Source organism: Lipotes vexillifer, unplaced genomic scaffold (genome assembly GCF_000442215.2).
Source record: "Lipotes vexillifer unplaced genomic scaffold, Lipotes_vexillifer_v1.1 scaffold43, whole genome shotgun sequence".
NCBI classification, from domain to species: domain Eukaryota; kingdom Metazoa; phylum Chordata; class Mammalia; order Artiodactyla; family Lipotidae; genus Lipotes; species Lipotes vexillifer.
Genome location: NW_006770037.1, coordinates 2,660,687 through 2,681,178, shown reverse-complemented (window position 1 = coordinate 2,681,178; position 20,492 = coordinate 2,660,687). Strand labels below are relative to the sequence as shown.

The window sequence follows — 20,492 nt, the reverse complement described above, 5'->3', positions numbered from 1 at the left end:
TGGCAGAGAGGTCTCACAGGGTCAACGTCTCCAGAAGTAAATCAATTACCCGATATGATGAAGTGGAGTTGAAAAAACTGACCTGCGGGCAAAGCAATCTCCCGGGTCAAGGAATTTCAGCAGCCCTTTTGCTTGGAGTCACACCAGTTTGAGAGTTTGACCCCTGAGTGTATAAAGCGTCTTGTTCCTAAGCCAGTGCAGGGGCAGCCAAAAATACAAAACCTGGGTTAAGTATAGGAACATATCTTTGTTCTCAGCCACTTGGTGGCTATTTTTGCAGTGTGAAGACCTAAGAAGTAAACATGAAATCCTTTACTTGCTCTGTCCTTTAAGAAAAAGCACTTGTTTCTCATGTTGACCTTTCTAAAAAGTTTGTTCATGCAACTGCAAAAGGATGGAAGGCAGCTCACAGGCAGACGTGTGGACGTGAATGAGGAGATGGTCACGAGCATGACCCTGGCGTTGAGCTACCCCAGTCGCGCGCTTAAAGAGATTTTCTCTGAGCAACCGCTTCTCCAGTACCCCATAATTAGCCTGCTCTCTGAACTGCATACAGATGGAGTGGCTGGGGAAGAGGATCAAGAGAATAACTCTAGAAGCAAATAAAAATCATGCAGCTGTCTCCAGCTAGAGAGAGATCATCACGAACAGAAAATTAGGGAGAGAACTGTGACCATACAAAGCTTTAAATTCTTTCTCACAAATCGCACAGATTAAAAAGAAAGCATTCAAGCAACACATCTTTACTTGCAAGACATCCACCCTCGCTGACTATTGACAAAACTCATTCCTGAACAGCCGTGAGCTATATATGACAAGGCTTACCTTGAATTTAGGGTCTGCAGCTCAGATCCCGATTCAGGGACTGGCTGACCTCAGTCACACTGTCAGCCTTATAACCAAATTAGAGACACTCTTGGGAATCAAAACCTCTCAGACTTTGTAGGGGAGCCCACAATGCTTTGAGATTCCAGGTGAATTTGGAGCTACCCTGCCAAAATGTAACAAATGGTCATTTTTAGCCAAAGATGCCATTATTGTACTTGCAGAGCTGCCCTAGGAAGCCTATTCCACCCTAGTTTACCGCAGAGCCTGGGCTGGTGGATGAACCACCCCTTACTTGTATCAGCATTAACAACCAGTGCAGAAATAATAATAATGAGGGCTATTATCTGTTGAGTATCTCCTATTGGCATGTGCTTTACATGCATTTTCCATTTAATCCTCACAACCCTAAGAAGCTCTCTTAACTCATCTTCACTTAACCAACTTACTGGACCAACCGGTACTTTCCATTCCCTTCTAACTATTCACAGATGCCCGTGGCTCACGGACTCTTTACAAACTAGAATTTACTTGTGCACTTCTGCTCCCATCAGCTGACTTATTGGTGTACCAAGAGAAGGTTGAATTTGTCACCAAATCTATTTATGCCAGTTGTACTTACTATTGTAAATGTATCACTTTAAAAAGTATAACAGAAATAACATATGAATTATAAATAAAGTTAACTGCTTAAAAACTTTGTTACAAGCTTTAGAAATATCCATTGTTTTACTTAAAAAAAAAAAAATCTACTGTTGAATTCAGTGTTAGTGAGAAAACTATAAGCTAAATTATAAAAAGAGAAAAACCAGAATCTAGAAAGATTCTGTGCTCTGTTTTTGCAAATGTCTTCAAATTTCGGTTCCATTTTAAGAAAAACACAGACAATAATGCATCAAGCGTGTGATTTATACAGGAAAAACAAATAGCAGCCTCAGTCAGGAACCCTATCCTCAAAGAAAGGACCATTTCACGATACAAAAGATGGCACATGAATGTATTTACACTTTAAGTTAAAATAGTACGTTTAAGGTCTTAAGCCCTTTTTATGATTTCCTGCTTTAAGCAGCTATTGCAATGAACACGTCAACCATCCACCCTATCAAGCCAATTAAGAGATCTCCTACCGAAATGTATTCCCATTTTATGGATGAGGAAAGGAGGTTTAGAGGTCAAGTAACTTGTCCATGGTCACATACCCAGTTATATTGGTGGGGCTGGAATTTAAAACCAAGACATCTGACTTCAAAGCCACGTTCTTGATTTTGATCAAGACTGCCTCATCATTTATACCCCAAACTTGAATATCTAAAATGCCACTTATAGCCTTATAATTCCCCGTGCATTGCAATGTCTTACTGTGCAAAGGAGAAAGTATAAAATAATCTGTTATAAATTTTTAGCTCCGTATGGGTTTTGCTGGGCTTTTCCAAAAGGATGCATCTCAGCAAGGCTGGCTGCGAAACAAATCTCTAAAGCAAACCCTGTGCTCTCATTGGCTCTACTCTCTAATTGTAGCCATGGAATTTGTCTATGGGAATGGTCCAGACTTTTGGCAAAGAATGACTATCCCAGGGTATGTTGGGAGTTTTAGCCTTTCTCCAATCCACAAAAATCCTTTATAGCACTTTCCAGATTTTGCAAGCCCCCTGCCTACCTCACTTCCCCATCTGCATATCCCTTCTCTTACTTGACTTACACCTGAGATTTTCTAAGACCGTATTTTACCTAACAGAATGTGGAGGACTGGGGTGGGGGTAGGTGATGGCAGGAATGATACCTACAGTGTTCAAGAGTTAGGAAATATACCTCAGATTAATAGTAATTGCTTCTACTAAAATTTATCCTCACCTGTCACCATGAAATTCAAGGGTTTAATTTGCTGAATGTTAACAACATCAAAGATAAGCTATACTCATGATACATCTTTCCTCAGTGTAACCTGAGTTTGTCCCCAGAAATCTTAAAAGTGAGAAAAGAAAACAAATAAGTAAATGCAAGATTAAAAGATTTTTTTGTCCCATTGTTCGTGGAGTAGCCACTGTTAGACTATAACTCTAAATCTTGTGAAATAATAGAAATCCTAAGACTACAGGGCTCAGAAAAAGTCTTAAAGAAGCCAGCCTGGTTCATCTTCCTCCCCTCTTCCAGGCTAGTCCAATTTAAGCCATTTATTCCAGCCAGAATCCATCCTATTTTTGAAGTGCAGTGGGGAATTAGAAACACTACTGCCTTCCTCTGGAGCACATCTAGCGTTTAATAACCCTCACTGTCGTTAGCGTCTAAAAAACTCCTCCGGATAGGGGCCGGAAGGTACAGCCTCATGACCCAAGGCATGTGTACCATGGAGATCTTTGACTTTTCCCAAGCAGTGGGATTTCCGATGCATAATAAACTAGCAGGCTTCTTGCTTCCTATAGTGTTTTTTCTGATTGTTCTTCCCCAAGCCCCAGAAAACAAACACTAGACACAGTGAGGAAAAGCACCATCCTGTAAAACCTTTGGACTCTTGGAAAGAGGAGGAGGATCAGGCAGCGGCAATATTGGGTCCTCTGAGATATCACTGAGCCATCTTCACAATGTCCTATCAGGAAGGCCAGGGCCATATTTAAAAAAAGGTTCCCCCAAAGGGGAAGGAAGCTGAAGCTAAAAATATATCATGCCAGCTGTTATAAATGCTTCTCAAAGGAAGCAAAGCAACTAGAGTTACCTCTTTGAAGAGCAAAGGAGGGGTTAAGGATCTAAGGGAATTTTTCAGTTACATGCCAGGTTGGCTACGTTTTGGGGAGGAAGAAATTTTCCACCAAGAAAGAAAGTCTGCTGGTAAAAGACAAAATAATTCCATGAAAATTTTAAAGGAACTCCAAAGGACACCAGTGGCTCCCACGGCTTAGGATGGAGATGACCTGCAGCCTGCAAGACAGAAGCAAGGTCTCCAAGCCTTGCCCCTCTTTTCAGTTTCCAGGAGACCACTTGCCAAGACCTCTTCTTATCAGGCCTGCCCAAAGTTGAGTGTTCTCTCTCCTCCCCTTGAATATTTGTGTTCTAATGGTTTTTTACAGGATGGATGGAATGAGCTCAAAGTAGCTGGCAGCCTTGTAAGAAAATGTGAAGGGCAGAGAGAAAAGGACTTCTTGCGCCAAATGGGTATCTTTGAAAGAGCTGGCCTTGGCTGCCTAAGGGGCTGACGGAATTGGGTTTTTTTTTTTCAGTTGCAGATTCAGGGTTCCCAAAGGAGCCCCATTTCCTGAGACCCACAACATCCCTCCTTTTCACCTTGCCCTGCTTAAGTAGTTTTGTTTCAGGTGTCGGCTCTCTGGGGCCCAGCAGCCATCCTTTCCGTGAAGGGATGGACCCTCCACCCCGCAGGAAGGCTGAGAAACAAGGATCAAAGTCCAAGAAATATCAAGGCACAGGATGCCCCAGTAGTTTTTACATTTTAACTTTCAATTTGAAATAATTACAGATCTACAAGAAATTGCAAAAAATACTACAGAGAGGTCTCACATACCCATCCCCCCAGCATCACCCAAGATGACATCTTACACAACTGTAGTGTATTACCAAAACTAGGAAACTGACATTAACACGACAGCCTTAACAAGACTATAGACCTTACTCAGATCTCAGCAGTTTTTGTACACACTATTTTTTTGGTATACATTTGCACATCTTATTACCTATATAAATTCATATAACTACCTCCACAATCAAGATCACAGTATGTTACTAAAAGTCTGTTAGTATTGAGACCAAGTTGGTAACGTAAGTCGTAAGGATGATGACAGAATGCTAAATGATCAATATTATCGCCAAATATTTAGTGACTTCCCAAGGACACTTTCTTATTTATTTTGGAAATTCATTAATTTCATGAACATCTGCCTAGTGAGCCCAGGAATTTATTAAGTCCCTACTGTTCAGCATACATTTCTGGCAGGGCAGGCAGACAGGCTTCAGCTCACATGCCATCTCTTATTGAATTATACTGGCTGCCTTGAGGGGCATATTGAGGAGGACACAGAGGCCACATCTGGGCTTAGCAGGAGACAGCCATTATCTCAGAGATGCTCTACCACAGGAGAGTGGCAGCTGAACACGTGCCAGGAATTTGCCATCTCCATTTGCCATTTCTGTGATTTTTTGAGGGCGTTCAAGGTGCTGGGAAAGAGGGATAAAGAAGACAAAACCCCTGTCCCCAAAGAGTTCATAATCAGGAAGGGGAGGCAAATATGTCAACCAAGAACTGGGACACAGAATGCTCTGCATGCTCACAGAATGCTTTGCACTGACTCAGTGCAAAGCAAGCATACTTGGGGTACAAGACTTGGATGGTCTGTGACATTGGTCAAGTTGCTTGGCCTCTCTGTGCCTCGGTTTCCTTATCTGTCAAATGGGAATAACAATAATAGCCACATCGTGGGATGATAAGAATTAAATGAACTAATATTTATATAAAGCGTTTTGAAGAGTACCCAGCATGTAGTAAGCGCGATGCAGCGATTACTGTTAATTTACTTTTCGTGATCTATGGTACCCCCAAATTTTTAATGTATTGCTTTTATCATCAGAAAAATCAATTTAGATTAATAAAAGAAATACTAAGGTTCCAAGCTACACCATGAGACCGTAGAAGTGGGCAGTTCAAATGGAGCACTTTGGAATAATTTTTGTAACGCAAAGTTTCTGAGTTCTTGCCTCAGTCTAGGCTAGCAAAGGTTGGCATGTTTTCAAATCCAAATGTAAAGAATGCTAAGAAAAATCATGTATTGGCAATGATTTGAATAGAAACAAGTTCCTTTCATTTGTAACTGCAGCACATAGTTTTCTCCCAGGTCAAATTCTGCCAGTGAAGAGTAGAAAATGGTTAGAAAGTCAGTCTGGGGCAATGGAGGTGGCACTGACCTCCCCACAGCGAAATTCTGTGGGCTCTTAAGAAAACCTGGATGGTTCTTTTCCTGGACAGTTTACTTTTTCTATGGAAGACTTGAGACAGAAAGCAAACCTAAAGGTGCTAAGCCAGGTTCTAGGCATGTTGTATTTGGAATTGTTTGTGATGGTCAATACAAAGGCCATGATTTGTGACAGCCAATACCTTGGTCCTTTCTGGTCCCACAGGCTCATGATGAAGAATCTGCACATTCTTGCTCTCAGTCATCAGACCCCTGAGTAGCCTTAAAAGGAGAGCTGGGTACTGAAAATAGATTCTCCCCTCTCGTCTGGAACACCTTGATGCTCTCCAAAATGGTGCTTCATAGACTCTCAATTGTCCCAACCCATTCTTCTCTTAACTCATGGAAGAAAAGCCCCAGCTCAAAGATCCTGTGAGATCTCATCTGATTTAACTTCTGTAATCAATAAAAGGTACTCTCTCCTCTGTCTAAATGGATGAAAATTGGTTGATTCTTGTTAGATTAGGACATAGGTTTTGCCCTCTACTCTTAGCCTCATCTTAATCCCTTCCTTCAAAAAATCTGTGTGGTTCCATCATCTATTTTTTAATGTACCATTTTCTCCATCTCAATGTGCCAGCACCTTCTCAAAGTCAATATACATCCAAAATCAAGCTTATAGCTAGTTTCTCTCCCTATCTTGTTTCTTATGTCTTTGGAATCACTAACTCAACTTTCTTCATCCCTTAAATGCCTATCTTGTGTGAAGCACTTCCAATTGATCTCTAAGATCTCTCTTTGATAAATCCAACGGTCACTTCTTGTTCCTCATCTTATTGGACCTATCAGAAGCATTTGACTCAGTTGATCACTTTTTCCTTCTTGAAACCTTTTCTTCATTTGCCTTGACACACACACACACACACACACACACACACACACACACACACACATACACTTGAGTTTTCTCCAACTTCAATGGTTTCTCCTTGGTTTGCTGCTTCCTCTGCTTTTTCCCAGCCTTCATGTTGAGGTGCTCAGGCTCAGCCTTTGGTTCTCTTCTCTATCTGCATCTCTACTATGGTAATCTCATCTCATAGTTTCATAGCTTTTAATATCACCCATGTGCTGAACTCCCAGATGTCTATCTTAGGTCAGTCTTCTCTCCCAAACTGCATGCTCATATATCCAATTGCTTACTAGACATCTCTGATTGTCTAACAGATGTATAAACTCACCATATATGAAACTGAACTCCCAATCTTACCCCCAAACCTCCTCAATAAATAGAGACTTCCTCATTTCAACTGATGGCAGTACCATCCTTCCAAGTTGTGTAAGCAAAAACCCTGAAGTCATTCTTGAATTTTTCCCCTCACAACTCATTTATTCTGTCACGAAATCCTTTTGGCTGTACTTTCAAAAATACATCTAGACTTGACCACTTCTCCCCCCCTTCTACTGCAGCCATTCTGGTGCAAGTCATCAATGTCTTGCCTGGATTTTACTGCAATAGTCTCTTAACCAGTCATCATGTTTCTGTCCTTGTCCTGGTACAATCTATTCTTAACACAGCAGCCAAAACAATCCCTTTAAAACATGAGTCAGATCACATTACTCGTTTGCCAAAAATCCTCCAATGGGATTGCTGAGAGCAAAAGTCAAAGTTCTTGCAATGGCCCACAATACCCGATGTCTCCCTCCCTGTTACCTCTGCAACCTCTCCCACTGCTGTCTACCTCACTCACTCTTTTTCAGCCAGCAACCTTCTTTGCTTTTTCTCAAACAAGCTGGTATTCTTCTATCTTGGAATCTGAAGACTTAAGGTCAAACCATTTTCTATTGCAGTGAAATGGTCACAGCAGACTCAAGTCCCCCTAGACCATGCTGCATGGTCTGGGCTCAGGAAAGATACAATGCAAATGAGGGCACAGAGTCTGGGGGTTAGTGCTAGCACTTTGCTTCTCACTGTCTTGCCCAGTCTCTCTCATTCATTTAGCAGACACTTACTGAGTGCTTACTGTTGCCAGCCCTGGTCAGGGCTGGGCATTTACGTACATAATCTCATTTACCCTCACCACAATCCCCCCCCCCGCAGGCAGGTATCATGAATGTTCCCATTTTACAAGTGGGGGCCTTGCTCAGAGATGTGAAGTAACTCAGCCAAGTTGCAGTTAGCTAATTTCAGGTCTGAGATTTGGATGCAGGAAGCAGTGACACCAAAGTCCTTGTCCTGCCCACTTTGTCAAGCTGCCTCCCAGGTGCTGAGGAGATATTTGATAGAAGCACAAGCGAATGAATGATCCAAAGGATTGCAGTTTTGATAAGCACAATTTAACCACCATCGACAATGCAGAGGGGTAAAGCAATGACATTAATGTTTTGTTAAAGAGATGTTCTTGAAATACAAGTGCTGATATGACCTAAGTGTTTGAATGAAACTTTCTGGAGGAGAGATCTGAGCTCTTATCTTCTTTACTGATGCTCTGAAAAGGGGCTCTAACCCTTTTCTTCTCAAGATACGTAATATAGTTACCTTGTTAAACCTCCAAGTCCTTTTCAGCTCAAGTACTACACTGGGCTCAAAGGCCTAGATGACAATCATGTAAGCATTTCCTCCCCTCTGTTGGGCAAGGTAGCCACAGTGAAATATAAAAGTGCCTGTTGACTACAATCTGATAACCATCTCAAATTGTACTAATCTTATCAAGACCCTGGAATGTGTTAATCAGCAGAGATGGAAATGTGATGACCCAAGACTAATTTCAAGACAAATGACAGAAAACTCAACCCCTTAAAATACAAAAGACCAAGTTTTGAGAGGGTAGGCAGCTCAGAGCCCGCATCTCTCCCAGCTATCAAAGAGTTTTGTAACAATTACTGGATTCTGTCACTGACCCAGGGAACTCCGGCCAAGAAGCTCTGTCATCCCAGCCTGCATGTGTCTGCTTGAATAGTTCAAGCCATCACTCTCTGTCACACAGAGGTTCGTGAAACTGTTCCCTGGATTACTAGTCTGTGAAAAAAACTGTCACCAGAACCTCTTACACAATAAACTAATGATGCAATAATCACCTAATTCCTCAAATCTGAAAATTATCAATATCTAAATATAAAAATGGACGAAAGAATTTTAAACTCTCATGTTGTGGCATTATCAATGCGGTATCTTAAGTACTTCTTTGATTATTCCACTAAAGTACTGTTTCAATCAATGTAGTAAAAATTCAACACTCTTACGTATCTGAGAAAGCCATTTAAAAAGGCACATTAGCCAAAAGATCCGAGTGGAGGTAGAGGCCAAGAAACTGTCACTGACAATCCTTAATCCTCTCAGATCTTTTAATTGGGGGTTCCTGCATGTTGACAGGCACATGAGGTCTAACCGCAAAAGCTTTTCCCCAAGAAAGCTATCTATGCACTGACGCTGTCTTCAGGGACACATGCAAACTAGCATCAGGGAACTCTGTTTAATGGCAGACCACTCTCCCATGTTGCCACTTTACAGAAGCACCAGTGGCATGTTTGTCACTTTGCTCAGCCTAAGTGGGGAGCCATAGAGAGGAGGACTCCTGGCCCTGGTCCCAGCTGTGGGCAGAGTACTTTGCTTTAGTGGTCAAAAGAGGAGGCAGGTGTCCTCTGCTCTCCCCTCCCGCAAAGCCATTCCCGTCCCACCTCTCCTAAGGGGTTAGACTGAGCAAGAGAAGGCCACAGCATCCACACCAGGCCACAGCACAGAGCAGCATTCTCAGTTAGCAAACCTGCTCCCCCCTGGTCAGGAGGAAAAGTGACCCTGACAACTGGGGATTAAAACCAGGAGATGCAAGGGAGGGAACATTCCAGGGTGAAGTTAAAAAAAAAAAAAAAAAAGAAAGAAAGAAAGAAAAAAAGAAAGGAAAAGAAACAAAAGAAGTGAAAAGAAAGGAAAATGCACAAAGCCCATGAGGCTGTCTGGTTAACCATGGGTTAGAATCACGTTTAGAGAATCACACGGGAACTCAGTGTCTCAGAAAATCCAAAAACCCCAGGTGAAAGATAGCGGGTGAAAGGCATTTCTGTTTGTGGAAACAGGAAGTTTCCTTCTTTCACCACTTAATCTGTCTCATTTAATTTTTTCTTTTTTTTTTTTGGTCTATTTGAATTTGGACCATCAATCATTTTTAGCCGCCCAGCATTTTTCTTTTTCCAGAGTTGAAAGAACAACAAAGATGGGGTCCAAAGAGCCCTTTCCCACAGCCAATTCCAATCAGCCCTTCTCTCCCAGGGTTACAGGGTACTCAGAGCAGACATTCCCAGTGGGACATGCCACACACAGCAAGTCGCCAAACCAGACTGCGCTAAAGGGCTTCTCGGGGACTTACTTGTACTTGTGCTGGTTCCAATCGTATTGATTGTGGTGGGGACGGATGAAGAGGTATAGAGGGGCACGTGGCCATTCTCACACCCCAGGCTTTTGTCCTGCCAGTTGGAGGCGTTGATGCAAATCCCAGAATCCCGAGAGTTCTGCCACCCATTAAGCTTGTCGTCGGAGTTCTGTCTTTGGTGATAGTAGTGCGTCTGCCCATAATCCACAGAGTCCGAGCGGCCTCGGTTCTGGCCGCCAAAGCTGGTCGAGGTGCGGTCCTCCAAGTGGTTCAGCCACATGGCCAAAGCACTGCGGTCTTCCAACGAAGTGGCCGGATGGATCAAAGCATAGGACAGCAGCTGCCTGCTCTCCTCGATGTGCTGGTTGTGTTCAATGGAGTGCGCCAGGATTTTGGGCAGCAGTTTCATATACTCTACTTTTGCGTCGAGGTTTCCTGGCTTCAGCAAAGGCAGGTGAGTTAACAGGAGGGAAATCACTTTATCCTTGGATTCCTGTTGCCATTGGTTAATGATTCCTGAAAAGAAAATATGCAAGGCAAATAAGCAATTACACCCACAGTGGCACCAAGCACCACACTGTAAAGAAAATTCCTGGGGATTAGAGTCTCAATCTACGTACCCTGCATAAATTTTCTCAAAACTGCCTCTGCATTGAGTTGGATAACTGACCTCAGGTTGTCTGGGGGCAATGACTTCAATGAAACATGAAACAAACGCTCTGAGATGTTTGGGTGCTCAATCTAATTCTCATGCAGGTCTCCAAAGAGGCTATGACCACTTCGGTACAAACAAATACAATTTACAGCCACTTTATTTCTTAGGAAAGTCTAGGCATACCCTCAGATAGGTGAAGAAGGAATAAGAAAATCTCCATGGAAAAGTGAGTATAATCACGGGTCCATATAGTGGAGTCCGTGAAGGTATGGCTGCTTTCCCTTCCCCAGACATTTGTGGAGAGTGGCTGAAGCCCTGGCAAAGGCATTTGTTTGAAGTTGGTAAAACTTCCTAGATGGAGAAATCTTTCAGGGAAAAAAGGACACCCCTCAGCTCGGTGAAGTACGCCTGCACCTTCCTCATGAGAAACTGACCCAGAAAATGACCGTGATCTCAAAACTAGAATGAACAATAGACCCAAGACTTAGCTCCAGTGGCACCTCTGATCACACATGCTAAGCAAGCTATTTTTCTTTAAATATAGGAGATCTGTTTGGTTATTTTTATTATGATAAAATATACATAATATTTGCCATTTTAACCATGTTTAAGTGTACAGTTCTGTGGCATTAAGTACATTCATATTGTTGTGCAGCCATCACCACTATCCACCTCCAGATCTTTATCTTCCCAAACTGAAACTCTGTACCCATGAAACACTGACTCCTCATTCCCTCTCCCATCCCCTGATGACCATCATTCTACTTTCTATCTCTATATATTTGACTACTCTAGTTATTATATTTAAGTGGAATTATATAGTATTTGCCCTTTTTTTTGTTTGTTTTTTTTTTTTTTTTTTTTTTGGGGGGGTCGGGGAGCCTCTCACTGTTGTGGCCTCTCCCGTTGCGGAGCACAGGCTCCGGACGCGCAGGCCCAGCGGCCAAGGCTCACGGGCCCAGCCGCTCCGCGGCATGTGGGATCTTCCCGGACCGGGGCACGAACCCGTGTGCCCTGCATCGGCAGGCGGACTCTCAACCACTGCGCCACCAGGGAAGCCCTCTAGTATTTGCCCTTTTGTGACAAGCTTATTGCACTTAGCATAATGTCTTCAAGGTTCATCCATGAAAAGATTTGTTTTTAACACTCTCCCAAGGAACCCCTCCTATTCCCTACTATTCAAAACGCAAATCTTTTGCCATTAGGTAAACATGGATTAATTGCCTTAACTGGCCTTTGAAAAGTAGCTTGTTTTGGAGATTGATAGTTATCCATGGGGCCTGGGATGATAGGAAAGAAAGCTCCCTCCAGAAAAGTCATTCCGAACACCTGAACACCTCAACTCTGGCCCAGTGATGACTGTAGAAGGGCTAGGGCTGTCACAAAGTATCTGCAGGGTTGAAAAGGCATTTCTGGAATTTAGCAGAAGGGCTTCACAATTCTAGTGAGGCACAAACATACCAGAACAAGCTCCAGAGTCAGTGTTGACCATAAGCTACAAATGCACCAGCTGTGTAGGATAAGGCCTCTCAAGACGAAGGGGTGTATTCAATGACAAGTATCAGGCAAGAAAGACATGGTAGGTAATGAAAGAATGTGGGCTTCAGAGTCAGGCACACATGGGCATGAATCCCAGCTCTGGCACCTAATTGGCAATGGAACTTCGGTCAGTTACTCAGCCTCTCTGAGCCTCAACTCCCTCATCAGTGAAGAGTGCTACCAAGAGCACCTGTCCCTCCTTGTGTTATAGGATTAAATGAGGTAATATATCAAAAGGACCAGTCAAGTACTTGATAGTGGAAATAATTCCTTCTATTTGTCTCTGCATTAGTCAGGCCCATGTTAGAGCCACGCTGGGTGGTTTCAGATACCAAGTTTTAAAAATAAGAGGCCAGATACTCCAATAAAGATCTATTAAAAAAAAACAGAGACCAGAGAAGACCCAGGGAAGGTCATTAAAAATTATCAGAGTTGATACAAAGCTACAGTAATCAAGACAGCATGGTACTGGCACAAAAACAGACACATGGATCAGTGGAACAGAACGGAGACCCCAGAAATAAACCCCCACACCTATGGTCAATTAATCTTCAAGAAAGGAGGTAAGAATATACAATGGAGAAAAGACAGTCTCTTCAGCGAGTGGTGTTGGGAAGTTGGATAGCCAGCCAGATGTAAATAAATCAATGAAGTTAGAACACACCAGCACACCATACACAAAAATAAACTTAAAATGGCTTAAAGACTTAAATATAAAACATGATACCATAAAACTCCTAGAAGAGAACACAGGCAAAACATTCTCTGACATAAATCATACCAATGTTTTCCTAGGTCAGTCTCCCAAGGCAATAGAAATAAAAGCAAAAATAAACAAATGGAACCTAATCAAACTTGCAAGCTTTTGTACAGCAAAGGAAACCATAAACAAAACGAAAAGACAACCTACAGGCTGGGAGAAATATTTGCAAGTGATGTGACCGACAAGGGCTTAATTTCCAAAATATACAAGCCGCACATACAACTCAATTACAAAAAAACACAAACAATCCAATCGAAAAATGGGCAGAAGACCTAAATAGACATTTCTCCAAAGAAGACATACAGATGGCCAACAGGCACATGAAAAGATGTTCAACATCGCTAATTATTAGAGAAATGTGAATCAAAACGACAATGAGGGGGCTTCCCTGGTGGTGCAGTGGTTAAGAACCTGCCTGCCAATGCAAGGCACACAGGTTCAGGCCCTGGTCTGGGAAGATCCCACATGCCGTGGAGCAACTAAGCCTGTGCACCGCAACTACTGAGCCAGCGCTCGAGAGCCCGCAAGCCACAACTACTGAACCTGCATGCCACAACTACTGAAGACCGTGCACCTAGAGCCCGTGCTCCTCAACAAGAGAAGCGACTGCAATGAGAAACCTGCATACCTCAATGAAGAGCAGCCCCCACTAGCCACAACTAGAGAAAGCCTGTGCACAGCAACAAAGACCCAACACAGCCAAAAATAAATAAATAAAATAAATTAAAAAAAAAATTTAAAAACTACAAAGAGGTACCACCTCACACCAGTTAGAATCATCATCATAAAAAAGTCTACAAATAACAAATGCTAGAGAGGGTGTAGAGAAAAGGGAACCCTCCTACACTGTTGGTGGGAACGTAAATTGGTGCAGCCACTATGGAAAACCATATGGAGGTTCCTCAGAAAACTAAAAATAGAGTTACCATGTGACCCAGCAATCCCACTCCTGGCATATATATGGACAAAACTGTAATTCAAACAGATACATGCAACTCTATGCACAGCAGCACTATTCACAACAGCCAAGACATGGAAACAACCTAAATGTCCATCGACAGATGAACGGATAAAGATGTGGTACATATATACAACAGAATACTACTCAGCCACAAAAAAGAATGAAATAATGCCATTTGCAGCACATGGATGGACCTAGAGATTATACTAAGTGAAGTAAGTCAGAAAGAGAAAGACAAATACCATATGATATCACTTATATGTGGAATCTAAAATATGACACAAATGAACTTATCTACAAAACAGAAACAGACTCACAGACGTAGAGAACAGACTTGTGGTTGCCAAGGGTGTGGGGGGGGGGTTGGACTGGGAGTTTGGGATTAGCAGATGCAAACTATTATATATAGAATGGATAAACAACAAGATCCTACTGTATAGCATAGGGAACTATATATTCAATGTCCTGTGATAAGCCGTAATTGAAAAGAATATGAAAAAGTATGTGTGTGTGTGTGTGTGTGTGTGTGTGTGTGTATGTATAACTGAACACTTTGCTGTACAGTGGAAGTTAACACAACACTGCATTAATAAATCAACTATACTTCAATAAAATAAAATTTAAAAATATTATCAGAGTTGGAAAAGAGGTAGAAAGTCAAAGGTAAAAAATAATGGGCTTATAACTGAACAATTTGAAGAGATAGTTGACTTTTATCAAGTAGGGATTTCATAAGGAGATGGACAGTCCACTACTTGGAGCAGAAGTCTTCAAATTGAAGCATGAGAGAATAAGATTGGATGTGAAGTGCCAGAATGACAAAAGAGTCAGAGGAGTCACCAAGGAAGTCTCTACAACCTCCATCCTCGGGGCTTGAAGAATAGAGATAGATGGTCCAGAGAAGCGCTGTCAGATAGAAATATAATGCGAGCACATGTAATTTAAAATTTTCTAGTATTAAAAGAAAAGTAAAAAGGACGTAAAATTAATTTTAATGATATATTTTATTTAATCCATTATATCATTATATTATTATTTCAACTTGCAAGCAGTAAAAATTACTGATGAAACGTTGTACATTTTCTTTGTATTAAGTCTTCAAAATACAGGGTGCACTTCAGACTACCCGAGGCAAGCTTTAGATTCAGTGTAATCTATATCAAAATACTAATGGCATTTTTCACAGAACTAGAACAAAAAATTTAAAAATTTGTATGGAAACAAAGAAAACCCCAAATGGACAAATCAATCTTGAGAAAGAAGAACAGAGCTGGAGGAGTCATGCTCCCTGACTTCAGACTATACTACAAAGATACAGTAATCAAAACAGTATGGTACTGGCACAGAAATAGACACATAGATCAATGGATCAGAATAGAGAGTCCAGAAATAAACCCACACACATGTGGTCAATTAATATACAACAAAGGAGGCAAGCATATACAATGCAGAAAAGACAGTCTCTTCAATAAGTGGTGCTGGGAAAACCAGACAGCTATATGTGAAAGAATGAAATTAGAACATTCTTTAATGTCATATACAAAAATAAACTCAAAATGGATTAAAGACCAAATGTAAGACCAGAGATGATAAAACTCCTAGAAGAAAACATAGGCAGAACACTCTTTGACATAAATCACAGCAATACTTTTTTGGATCCATCCCCTAAAGCAAAGGAAATAAAAGTGAAAATAAGTAAATAGGACCTAAATAAACTTAAAAGATTTTGCAGAGCAAAGAAAAGCACTGACAAAATGAAAAGACAACCTACTGAATGGGAGAAAATATTTGCAAATGATATGACCAATAAGGGGTTAATTTCCAACATATATAAACAGCTCATACAACTCAACATCAAAAGAACAACCTGGTTTAAAAGTTGGCAACATTTTTCCAAAGAGGAAATGCAGATGGCCAATGGGCACATGAAAAGATGCTCAACACTGCTAATCATCAGGGAAATGCAAATCAAAACCACAATGAGATATTACCTCACACCTGTCAGAATGGCTATCATCAAGAAGAACACAAATAACAAATGTTGGTGAAGATGTGGAGTAAAGGGAACCCTCTGTTGGTGGGAATGTAAATTGGTGCAGCCACTGTGGAAAACAGTATGGAGATTTCTCAAAAACTAAAAACAGAACTACTATATGACCCAGAAATTCCACTGCTGGGTATATATCCGAAAAAACCAAAAATGCTAATTTGAAAAGATACATGCACCCCAATGTTCATAGAAGCATTATTTACAATTGCCAAGGTATGGAAGTAACCTAAGTGTTCATCAACAGGGGAATGGATAAAGAAGATGTGTTACATATATACAATGGAATACTACTCAGCCATAAAAAAGAATGAAATTTTGCAACAACATTGATGGACTTGGAGGGTACTATGCTAAGTGAAATAAGTCAGAGAAAGACAAATACTATATGATATTACTTATATGTGGAATCTAAAAAATACAACAAACGAGTGACTATAATAAAAAAGAACAGGGCTTCCCTGGTGGTGCAGTGGTTAAGAATCCACCTGCCAATGCAAGGGACATGAGTTCAAGCCCTGGTCCGGGAAGATCTCACATGCCGCGGAGCAACTAAGCCCATGCACCACAACTACTGAGCCTGCGCTTTAGAGCCCATGAGCCACAACTACTGAAGCCCATGCGCCTAGAGCCCATGCTCCGCAACAAGAGAAGCCACCGCAATGAGAAGCCCGCGCATCGCAATAAAGAGTAGCCCATGCTCGCCGCAACTAGAGAAAGCCTCCTCGCAGCAACGAAGACCCAACACAACCAAAAAATAATAATAAATAAATAAATTTTTAAAAAAGAAGCAGACTCAGACATGGGGAACAAACTAGTAGTTATCAGTGGGGAGAGGGAAGGAGAAGTGGCAGTACAGGGGTAAGGAATTAAGAGGTACAAACTATTACGTATAAAATAAGCTACAAGAATATCTTGTACAACAGATGGAATGTAGCCAATATTTTATAATAACTATAAATGGAGTATAACCTTTAAAAATTGTGAAACACTATACTGTACACCTGTAATGTACAAAATATTATACATCAACTATACTTCAATAATTTTTTTTTTTTAATCCAGGGTGTACTTTACCACTGACAGCACATCTCAACTTGGACTAGCCACAGCTGAAATGCTCAGAGGCCATGTGTGGCTGGTGACTACTGAACTGGCTAACACAGGGCTGGAGACATTCAGATGGGGAAGGCGGGTGGGAGGGCACAGATGACCTCAGCAGGTCCCTCCAAGCTCCCTATATTTAGCAAATTGCCACCTGACACAAGACCACCCTCATGCATTCCACTAGGTATACAGCCTTTTTTTAAAAGTTGCTCTGGGAGATGAAGAAAGCACCAGTTCTAACATTCTCATCAATACCTTTTCAGCAAACACCCGGCATGTTTTAAATTATGAACATGCTTAGGATGAAGATAAAATCTATTCATTAAGCCCAAGGAACTAAAGAGGCACTGGCAAGAAGCAAAAGGGCCTGAAGTGAAGATGGATCTATGTCCAACGCCAACACTGATCACACGTAGCCAGTGTATACCCTGAAAAGTGTATGTTTAAAAATAGAATTTGGGGGCTTCCCTGGTGGCGCAGTGGTTGAGAGTCCGCCTGCCAATGCAGGGGACACGGGTTCGTGCCCTGGTCTGGGAAGATCCCACGTGCCGCGGAGCAGCTGGGCCCGTGAGCCATGGCCGCTGAGCCTGCGCTCCACAACGGGAGAGGCCACAACAGTGAGAGGCCCGCGTACCGCAAAAAAAAAAAAAAAAAAAAAATTGGGGAACAACCTTTAATACAAATCCTTGAGGCTGAGGAACTCTCTAGCTTTTTGCGAGGTTACTTCCCTGTATGGATATTCTACCCTTCCACGAAAGGTCAGCCTAAAAAAAGTTTAGGAACAAAACCAAAATTTATCAATAAATAGGACTCAGAGTACAAACTAAACATGTTATCTCCAGGTAAGCCCTCTCTGGCAGGGATTAACCTGGGATCCAGAGGAGGAACAAGCACAGCAAAGAGGCTGCTGACCCTTGGTCCCTTCCAGGACTGAAAAGGTTTTTTCTCTATCCTCGGGACAGGGCTTGGATGCTGTAGGGCCGTGGCATGGCCACGAAGACAACTATGATTTTTGTTTACTGCCTCTGGGAACATGGAAATACGATGGCCTTCTGAGGGCTAACTACACCTACTGGATCAAACTGTTTCTGCCACTGCTCCAGCTGCCATGCTGAGAGATAAGAGTACTGAATGTTTTCTGTGTGCCAGGGACTCTTCTAAGCTCTGTGCATGTAATTCCTCGTTTAATCCTCACACGAAGCTTATGACACAGGTCCTATTACAGCCTTACTTTACGGATGGGGACACAGAGGCACAGAGGGGTCAAGTAACTTGCCCCAGGTCCCCCAGCTAGGGAGGTGGCAGAATGGGGGTATGCAAATTAGCATAAAGATACACAATGACTATCATACTAGAAGAGCTTGGCTATAAGCTAAATATATTAATATTTATAATGAATATGTAATTATATACTACATATTTAATTATATACTACATATATAATTATCTACTATACATGTAATTATATAATACATTAAAATATAATTATATAATATATAATTACACATACAATTAAAGACAATTTTTTTAATTAAAAAAGAAAAATTTTGGCCGCACCCCATGGCATGTGGGATCTTAGCTCCCCAACCAGGGTTCCACCCCGCACCCCCTGCATTGGAAGGTGGAGTCTTAACCACTGGACTGCCGGAGAAGTGCCTAAAATGTCTATATGTACATTACATTTACAAATATAATAATGTAAAAAAATTTTAAGAATACATGGATCAGCAGAAGAGTTGGGTCGGCTATGGAAGTGTAGAAAAAAAGAAGGTACAGAGGACAATGTACCTTTTGTGGTTTTAAAATATGTCCACTATGTCTTTGTCAGTCCTCTCCAAAAGGTGGAGCCAATCAACTCCCTCTGAGAGCAGGCTGGGGTTAATGAGTCACTTCTATCAAATAGAATGTAGCAGAAGTGACAGTGCGTAACTTCATGGATTAGAAGGGGCATTGCAGCTTTTATCTTGCTCTCTCTTGGGTTACTCACTCTGTGGGAAGCCAGCTGCCATGCTGCGAGGACTCTCAGGCCACCCAGTAGGGACAGAGGTCTGGATGGTAAGGAACTAAGCCCTGCTGCTTGCAGCACCAACTTGGAAGCAGAACTCTTAGCCTCCGTGAAGCCTTCGGGTGACTACACTCCAGAGAACATCTTGAGGTGTTGTATTCCTGAGCCAGAGAAACTGTGTGTGATAACATGTTTATTGTTATATTAAGCTTCTACGTTTGGGGTAAAGATAACTGATACACCTAAGTACCCCTCTAGGAAAAAGGAAGTTTTAGCCCTTTGGCTTCTAGTAATTCAGTCCTTAGTGCAAGGTCATTCCCATTCTGAGCTGGACTCATGAATCTAACCTGTTGCCACTAAACATTCCCCTCACTTAGCTTCCCTCATCCTGGTTATCCACTCACCAAACAACCTTTGGACTATGATTTAGCTCCCCAGGTACCTTTAGGGAGAGGATGAACTGACCATACAGACAAGGGATTTCTAGATTCTGTGATGATGATTTTTCAGGACAACTTAATAAATGGTCTCTGATGATGGCTTCCTGTGGAGGCCTTCCTGTGCTGATTATATGGACTTTGAGAATATCTAGTCTCTCTGGCTCCTTTGAGTACAGAAGTTCCCTCCTTATGGCAAATTAATCAGCCAGCACTGATTGGCTGAATCAATCTCTCAGGGGGAGTTTCCCCAGAGCACTGACGAGAGTGAGAATCTCCACCTTAAAACAGAAGCCAGGCCCTGCATTCGGGGACTTGGTATAGGAATGGCAGCTGCCCACTGGCCTTCTTTGTGTCATCCACACCACCTTCCAGGCAGAAGGTGCCTTTACTGATATGTGTATTCAAGGAATTCTCCTTACTGGGGAAGACCCAGGAGTCCTCAAAATGGTCAACTAATCGATCACTTTTGTGATGCAGTTTCTATTATTATCCACCCCAATATCACTCTAGTCGGTAGACAGTCTAGAGAACGGAAGTCCAAGAACAATAAGGTTCAATGATGCCAACTCACCTCTATTACTTTCTCTGAATATTTTCTTTATTATTTCTCTGGATAAGCAGCAGAGATAAGAGTTTTCTGGATGTTTTATGTGGGTAAAAGCTAATGATTTATAATTTATAAACCAGTGACATAGGAGTAGTAAAAAAAATCTTGAAAGAGCTATAATTAAAGACCATGAGGATTAGGAAGCTGTCCCAGTGATTCTTGGAGTGACAAAGAATGTGTTTAAATACCAAGTCTGGGGGCTTCCCTAGTGGCGCAGTGGTTGAGAGTCCGCCTGCCGATGCAGGGGACGCGGGTTCGTGCCCCGGTCCGGGAGGGTCCCACATGCC

General features: G+C 41.9%; 1 protein-coding gene across 2 annotated transcripts in view; it reads right to left on the bottom strand.

Moving 5' to 3' along the window:
* SAMD4A (sterile alpha motif domain containing 4A) overlaps positions 1–20,492 on the bottom strand; it is a 232,868-nt gene that overhangs the window by 75,384 nt on the left and 136,992 nt on the right. For both annotated transcript variants that reach the window (XM_007445975.1, XM_007445976.1), the window contains exon 2: positions 10,079–10,597. In XM_007445975.1, coding sequence (XP_007446037.1) covers positions 10,079–10,597 — 519 coding nt within the window. The remainder of the gene's footprint in view (positions 1–10,078; positions 10,598–20,492) is intronic.